The sequence below is a fragment of the Vombatus ursinus genome, unplaced genomic scaffold (assembly GCF_900497805.2).
Source record: "Vombatus ursinus unplaced genomic scaffold, bare-nosed wombat genome assembly UNPS02014945.1, whole genome shotgun sequence".
NCBI classification, from domain to species: Eukaryota; Metazoa; Chordata; class Mammalia; order Diprotodontia; family Vombatidae; genus Vombatus; species Vombatus ursinus.
In genome coordinates this window covers 22,508,239-22,516,359 of record NW_020954723.1, presented here as the reverse complement: position 1 = coordinate 22,516,359, position 8,121 = coordinate 22,508,239, and the positions used below count along the sequence as shown (strand labels likewise).

The 8,121-nt window shown below is 41.2% G+C and overlaps 1 protein-coding gene across 1 annotated transcript in view; it reads left to right on the top strand.

The window, feature by feature from the left end:
• The first annotated feature begins 1,585 nt into the window (after positions 1–1,585).
• Positions 1,586–8,121, top strand: part of IFT43 (intraflagellar transport 43) — a 121,925-nt gene continuing 115,389 nt past the window's right edge. The window contains exons 1-2 of the mRNA XM_027844907.1: positions 1,586–1,759; positions 4,888–4,971. Of these exons, the coding sequence (XP_027700708.1) occupies positions 1,706–1,759; positions 4,888–4,971 (138 nt within the window). The 5' untranslated portion in view covers positions 1,586–1,705. The remainder of the gene's footprint in view (positions 1,760–4,887; positions 4,972–8,121) is intronic.

Here is an 8,121-nt window from a genome sequence, read left to right as displayed (position 1 = left end):
TGCTTAATTTTTTCTCTCTGTTACTGCACACCTGTAAATTTTTTGTGAGGGAAATAAATAACTGTCCCATTCCTGATTTACATTGTACACACTAAGTATTATTCTACTCCTTTACATAGGGAATATGATAGATATAAACCCAAACCTAAGCTTTAAAAAAATCTTCCCCAGTGTATAGTAGTTAGGGAGAGGAGGCAGTCAGAGACCTTTGGGCTCAGTGACAGATAGTTGTTGTGAGGCACATAACAGAAGCTAAATAAACGTTGAACTGAATTTATTAAGCACCTACTATGTATATGGCACTGAGCAGCACCCTGGAAATATGAGATGAAATGCACCTTAGTCCCTTATCCTCAAGTAGGATACATGTATCTAGTAATTATGTCTGTTTTTTCTGCTATAACCCACTCTTTCTCAGTTCAGAACAAACTTTGGACAAGTTAATTAAAGGCAGCTTCATGCAGAGGAAAAAGCACTAATTTTGGAGTCAGAGACCTGGGTTCAAATCCTGCCTTTGCTATTTACTACCCGTTTGAATCTCTGGGCAAACCACTTAATCTCTGTAGGCTTCAGACCTCATCTGCAAAATAAGGGGTGCTAGGAGAGTGGGGTTGGAATAAATGGCCTGGAAAGTCCCTTTCAGTCCTAAATCCTTGATCCTATGACCCTAGATGCTCATTCAGTCCCACAGGAGAAAACTCAGTGGCTTTTAACAGAAGAAAATGGTTGAGGCAATGACTAGAATCAGAGCAGGAGCAGAAATAGTCTACTCCTCAGGGGGATGGGCATAATTCCCTGAAGTATTACTCAGCTAGGACTGAGAAAGAACACGTCCCTCCTCCCCTCTGCTCCTTTCTTCATTCTCTCTTCCTTTACCCTTTTCTTTTCTTTCTTTTCCTTTCCCTCCTCCCTTTTTCCTACCCTCTTTCCTCTTCCTTTCTCTTCCCTCTTCTCTCCTCCTTTCCCCCCACTCTTCTTTTTCTTTTTACTCTTCCCTTTTCCTTCTCCATTTCTCTTTCCCTCTTCCCTTTTTCTTTCCCTCTTTCCTATTCTTTTCTCTTCTTCTCTCCTCCTTTCCTTTCCCTTTCACTCTTCCCTTTCCTCTTCCCTCTTCCCTTTTCCTCTTCCTTTCTTTTTCTCTTTTCTTTCCTTTCCACTCCTCCATTTTTCTTTCCCTCTTTTCTCTTCCCCCTTCTCCCTTCCTTTCCTTTTCACTTCTCTCTCTTCCCCTTCCCTCCTCCTTTTTTCTTTCCTTCTTTCCTCTTCTCTCCTCCTTTCCTTCCTCCCTTCCTTTCCTTTTCCCTGCTCCTTTTCTCCTTCTTTCCTTTCCATATTTCCTTGTTCTTCTCTTCCCCTTCTCTCTTCCTTCTTCTCTTTTTTTTCACTCCTCCCTTTCCTTTTCCTTTTCTGCTTCCCTCCTCCCTTTTTTCTTCCCTTTTCCTCTTCTCTCCTCCCTTCCTTTCCTTTTCACTTCTCCTTTCTCCTTTCCCTTCTCCGTTTCTCCTTCTCTCCTCCCTTTTCCTTTCCCCTCCTCCCTTCCTCTCCCCTTATTCTGCCCTCCTCTCTCTCTCCCTTCAGTGGGCACCCAGAAGCCCTGAAAATCAGTCGCGGTCCCTTTAACAGCGGGGTGAGCAGGGCGGAGCCGGTTGCTAGGGACGCGATCGGGGCGCCAGGGCTCCCGGAAGTGACGTAAGCAGTCGTGGTCATGGAGGATGTGTTGGATCTCGGCGAGGAGAAGCGCCGCGGAACGGCCTCTTCAGTGAGGACGGGGCCGGCAGGGGAGGGTTGGGCGTCGGCGGCTCAGCCTCGTTCCGGCCGGGTCTCCCCTCCTGGCTCCCCGCGCTGGGGTGGGGGGCAGGGGACGCCGGAGAGAGCGGGCCGGGCCAGCGCCTCCGGCCGAGCTTGGGCGTCCGGGCAGGGTCGGACAGGACCCTTGGGGGGAGCGGAGAGCGAGGAGCCAGAGCCGGGGTCCGTAACCGCGACCTGGACCTTCTTTGTGTCTGGGGAGCCTATGGACCCCTTCTCAGCGCGAAGTTTCCAAAATGCTTAAAATAAAATACATAGAATGACAAAGGAAACCACTTATATTAAAATAAAGATCTTTCCCTCGCCCCGACCCCCGAAATGTGTCCGAGGACCCCAGGGTAAGAACCCCTGACCTAGAGGAGGAAGGTGGCCGCGAGGCCGGGTGTGAGACTTGCCCCCTTCTCTGCAAATCACTTCCACTCCCCGAGCCTCAGTTTCCTCATCAGCAAAACTGAGGGGTTTGGATTAGGGTATCGATTCTCAAACTTTGGGGTCTCAGAATCCCATTGCACTCTCAAAAACTACTGAGGACGCCCGAAGAGCTTTTGTTTATGTGAGTTGTATCTATTGGTATTTACCGTATTAGAAACCAAACTGATAAAAATTTTAAAATATTTATTTAAAAATACACCAATTACATGTTAACATAAATGACATTTTATGAAAAAATTTTCCCATTTTCCAAGACAAAAAAAAGCTCAGCGGGAAGAATGGCATTGTTTTACATGTTTTTGCAAATTCTCTTTAATATCTGGGGTAATAGAAGACATCTGGGTTCTGTTTGCTTCTGCATATTGCCTGTTGTGATATGTTGATTTCATTGAAGTATAGAGAAAATTTGGATTCATACGGATATGTAGTTGGAAAAGATGGAGCATTGAAATAGGCAAATAAAATCTTAGTATTATTACAAGAATAATTTTGACCTCTTGGAGCCCTTAAAAGGTTTCACTGGGACCACAGTTTAAGAATCTGTAGATCAAAGGAATATTTAAACCAACCAAGGGACCTGGGCTGTTATATGGTTAATGGAGACTCTTGAAGTGGTTGGCTTACTTTAATTAAAACTTTATATATATTTGTATACATGACACTTTATATACATTTGTATACATGACACTCCTCCACTTCTCAAACTCACCAGTAAGGTATTTTCCCGCTTCACCATTTATATAAATCACAAGGGTGAAGCTTTCTCTAAATTAGGTTAGATTTGAAATCTATTTGGTAAATAAAGTCAGGCATTAGACTCATTTGGACCAGTCTTAGCAATTTCACCTTTTTTTTTTTTTAAACTATAAAGGTTAATTTAAAGGGCATTCTCTCCCTCCTCTCGTATTTGCTATCACAGTTATTTGAAATCCGATTCACCAAAGGGTTGGACAGTTTTGGCCCAAGGACAGTTCATTGTATTTTGTTGCAAAATCCTCAGTCATAGGGAAGTAAACGAACATTAAATATCAGAGTATTAAATACTCTCCCCCAGGTACTTTAGGACTATCCCATTTGATCCTCACAGCAACCCTGGGAGGGAGGTACTATTATTATCCCCATTTTACAGTTGAAGAAATTGAGGCAAACAGAAGTTAAGTGACTTGTCTGTGGTGACACAACTAATATCTGAAGCAGGATTTGAAGTCAGGTTTTCCTGACTGCAGGCCTAATGAACAGCCTGTACAGTGGTCCCAGTGGAAAGATTCAATGGAGATGTGTTGATGGTCTTAAGTGGCCTCCAAAGAAATATGTATTAGATCTGATAGACATTTTCCTTGACTCACTGACCAACTGAATTGTAATGGTAGGACATTTGATGTGCCTTGCATGCTAACTCTGTAGTCTTTGGCAATGTAGATAGGTCAGTGATGATAGATCTTCCACCAAAGGTAACCATTAAGAGTTTATGATGTTACTAAGTAATATCACCTTGGAGTTATACCAGATCTTCATAAAGCATAAAGTCTTCATGCAGTTTTAAACTTGATGAACATCTATTTTTTAAAAACTGTAAAGAACATTTAAAAGCAAATTTTAAAAATGGAATTTAAAAATGGGGGGGAGGGAGTGTCTGGATAAAGAAACCAAACCATTCTGAATCTTCTAGTCTTGGAGGAGTGTTGGCAGGGGCACTGAGAATTTAAGTAACTTGCACAGGGTCACACAACCACATGAACCAAGGTCTTCCTGACTTCCAGGCCAGGCCAGCCCTATGTCTGCATTATTGAAAAGTGCGTTGAAATAGGATAACTATCTATGATATTTTTTTGTACCTGATGTGTTGTTATTTCAGGTCCTGAGAAAAACAGAAGAGCTTAGGATTTTAAAGTGACACAAAAACCTTCTAAAGAGCCTAGATAGAAGTACCAGTTTGCGGTACTTCATACACATTTTGTCTGACTCAGCCCAGTTTGGTTTAGGCCCTTGAAAGTAATCTCCAGTATACTGAGCCTTTACTGCAAGGGAATTTGGGAAAGACCTGCCAGTGTTGGATTTGATTACCCTGAATTGAAAATGTCCTGACTTCGAAGCATTTTGTCTCAAAATTCTTGAAATAGCCTCCCTTAGGAGATATCAATCTGTAAACGCACATCCAAATAGAGTACAAGTCAAAATAATTGACATCTGTATTTCTCTGGTATCGGCTGCCACAGAATCTAGGAAACCTGTTTTACAGCAATATTTTGGTAACTATTCTCATGCCAAGTTGCAGCTTAGAAATTTGGTTTCCTGAAAATCCTGCACTTAGATATGGGACCTCTTACCTCTTTTCTCTAAGTTGTGCTATGAGATCATAATCTACCCTACAAATTGTGTTTCGGGCTTTAGTGGAGTGAGTTTAGTCTCTGTAGTCTTTGCGATTTTTGGAGTAAAGCTCATGAGAATGAATTGGTTTTCTGCTCTGCCACAAGAGTGTACCTAAGTTGCTTATTTTAAGGGTATACATAAAGCCTGCCAACACTATTCAAATTATATCTTTCTTCCCTTGTGAAAATTCAGTCCTCTCAAGCATTTCCAGATTTCTCACCCCACTAGTCATTATGAAAGTAACTGACACCAGTGCCCCCCCTCTCTCTTTTTTAATAGGGAGCAAAAATGGGTCGACGGGCTCACCAGGAGTCACCTCAAACAGAGAATCAGCTTGCCAAGAAAAATTCTTTGCCAGGAGAGGTAGGTACCTAGAAAAGCAAATTGGAAAGGTCACCGTGAGAAGGAACTTGCGCAGTGTTATACAGCTTATCAGGGGCAGGACAAAGATTCAAACCCAAGTCTCCTAATTTACTTTTTAGCGCTCCCTTTCTCCCTCTTGTTGGAGCCCTTAGGATTGTGTATAAAACATCTCATAGGGTTTCGCTGGCATCCTGTTCTTATATTTTGCTTGGATATTTGACTTCTGAGCAGGAAGTGAAAGAAGAACCCTGTAAACTCCATGAGGGAAAGGAACGTGTTTGAACTAAACTCAACATCTCTCAGAGCATAGTTGATTAACAAACATTTGTTAACTTGAATTGAGGTCAAGTTGGTTTGTTTCTGCTTCCTGTTCATCATCCATGGACATATTATCCACCCCAGGTAGTGGGCCTGTCCCTTTTTTTTTTTTTTGAGGCAATTTGGGTTAAGTGACTTACTCAGGGTCACAGAGCTAGTAAGTGTCTGAGGCCAAATTTGAACTCAGGTCCTCCTGACTCCAGGGTCGATGCTCTATCCACTTTGCCACCTAGCTGTCCCCTATCCCTTACTTGTTCTCATTTCTAACATACCATTAAAAAAAAAAAGAACGCTTCCTGTTGTCTTTCACCAATGCAGTAAATGTATTAAGCACCTAATGGGACAGAGAACCAGGCCTGGAGTCAGGAAAACCTGAGTTCAAATCCTGCCTCAGATACTTACTAGCTGTGTGATTCTGGGTACGTCACTTGGCTCTATTTGCCTCAGTTTCCTCATCTGTAAAGTGAGCTGGAGAAGGAAATGGCAAGCCACTCCAGTATCTTTGCCAAGAAAACCCCAAATATGGTCATGGAAAGTCAGACACAACTGAAACAACTGTTCAACAGAAATAACAAACACCTAATATGTTCAAGGCATTTTGCTAAAGGGTACCAAGGCCAAAATTGAACAGTAACTGCCCTAAAGGAGCTTATTCATAATTTGAATCCTACTTATCTTTAATATTTTTACCAACCTCAACTCATTATGGATTCTTAGTCTTCTGAATGCTTCTCTTTTTTATAAAATAAAAAATTGTAAAAAAAAAGTTATGTTTTAAAAAAAATTTGTTTTTTATGTCACTTAGATTTCCTCTTGTAACTTTCACCATCTTGTCTCCCAGAAAGCCGTTGCTTATAACAAAGATTTTTTTTAAAAGAAAGAAAAAGAGGAAGAAGAGAAAGAATATCATCAAAACCAATCAATACATTGAATAAAGTTGACGTTATATGCATCATTCCATACAGTAGAGCCTCTACCCGTACCTGCTGCTTTGTCAAAGGAGTGGGTAGTAGTGTCTTCTCACATTCGCTCCTGTTAGGATTTTAGTTTTTGAGGAACTGTTGTCCCTCTTGGGCCATCTTCCCTTTTTGGCCACCTTCTCTAGTGCTGCTTGCTCCTTTTTTCAGGACCCTTGACACACAGAGCCCGAAGCTGGAGGTGTTGGACAGATTCGCTTTGCTTTCTTTTACTGCTTGGAGACCCTCCCTCTGGCACCATCAGTATTCTGTTTCTTCTCCTGTGAGCTACCTTTCAGCTGTCCATATCATCCTGTCCATATTCTTGTCCTTTACCAGTCTCCTGATCACTCTCCATCCCTTTTCTTTAAAACACGCACACATACACACACACACATACTTTATTATTTGTTTATTTTTAACATTCATTTAAAAAATTTTTGAGTTTCAAATTCTCTCCCTCCCGGAAACGGGGAAAGGTGAGAGGGAATGAGTGAATCTTATTCTCATTGGATTTGATTTAAGGAGGGAATAACATACACACTCAATTGGGTATGGAAATCTGTCTTACCCTACAGGAAAATAGGAGGGGGAAGGGGACAAGCGAGTAGGGGGATGATAGAAAGGAGGGCAGATTGGGAAAGGGGGTAATCAGAAGCAAACACTTCTGAGGAGGGACAAGGTCAAAAGAAAGAATAGAATAAATGAGAGGGGCAGGATAGGATTAAGGGAAATAGGGTTAGTTTTTCACAGCATGTCTACTGTGGAAGTGTTTTGCATAACTGCATGTGTATAACCTATATTGAGTTGCTTGCTTTTTCAATGAGGGTGGGTGGAGAGGGAGGAAGGGAGAAAATTTGGAACCCAAAGTTTTAAAAACACATGTTTTAAAAAATGTTTTCACATGCAACTGGGAAATAAGAAATATAAGAAATGAGGTACAGAAATCCATCCTACCCTACAGGAAAATAGAAGGTGAAGGGGATAAGAGAAGGGGGGAGAGATAGAAGGGAAGGCAGACTAGGGGAAGGGGTATTCAGAATACATGCCATCTTGGGGTTGGGGTAGGGGTGAAATGGGGTGAAAATTTGGAACTCAAAATCTTGTGGAAGTAAATGTTGAAAACTAAAAATAAATTTATTAAAAAAAAAATCCCCTCCTTCCCATTCCTCCCTAACCCATTGAGAAGGCAAGCAACATGATATCACTTTTACAATATGAAATCATGCAAAACATTTCCATATTAGCCATGTTGCAAAAAAAAAATCAAGAAAAATAAAGTAAAAAATTATATTTCAGTCTGTAGTCAGTTGATTAGTTCTCTCCCTGGAGATCGGATGGTGTTTTTCATCATTGGATCATTGTCTTGATCAGAATAGCTAAGTCTTTCACAGTTGATCATTGTACAGTATTGTTGTGTACAATGAATGTTCTCCTGGTTCTGATCGTTTCACTTTGCATCAGTTCGTGTAAGTCTTCTCAGGTTTTTCTGAAAGCATCCTGCTCATCATTTCTTTTTTTTTCATCATTTCTTATAGTGGCCTGTCACAATCATATCCCACAACTTGTTCAGCCATTCTGCAACTGGTGGGCATCCTCTTCATTTCCATTTTTTTTTTTTTGCCACTAAAGAAAGAGTTGCTGTCAATATTTTTGTACATATAGATTGTTTTCCTTTTTCTTTGATCTTGTTGATCTCTTTTCTTTGATTTCTTTGATGTGGACTTAGTCTCCATTGCTTTTCAAGGAGTTCAGTACTCTACATCTCAAAATAAGTTATTTCTACCTATCCTCTTCTTCCTCCCTGAAAGCCTCACTGGATCAAAGCTTTAGAACTGGAAGTGATTATAAGAGGTCATCTAATCTAACTCCCTCA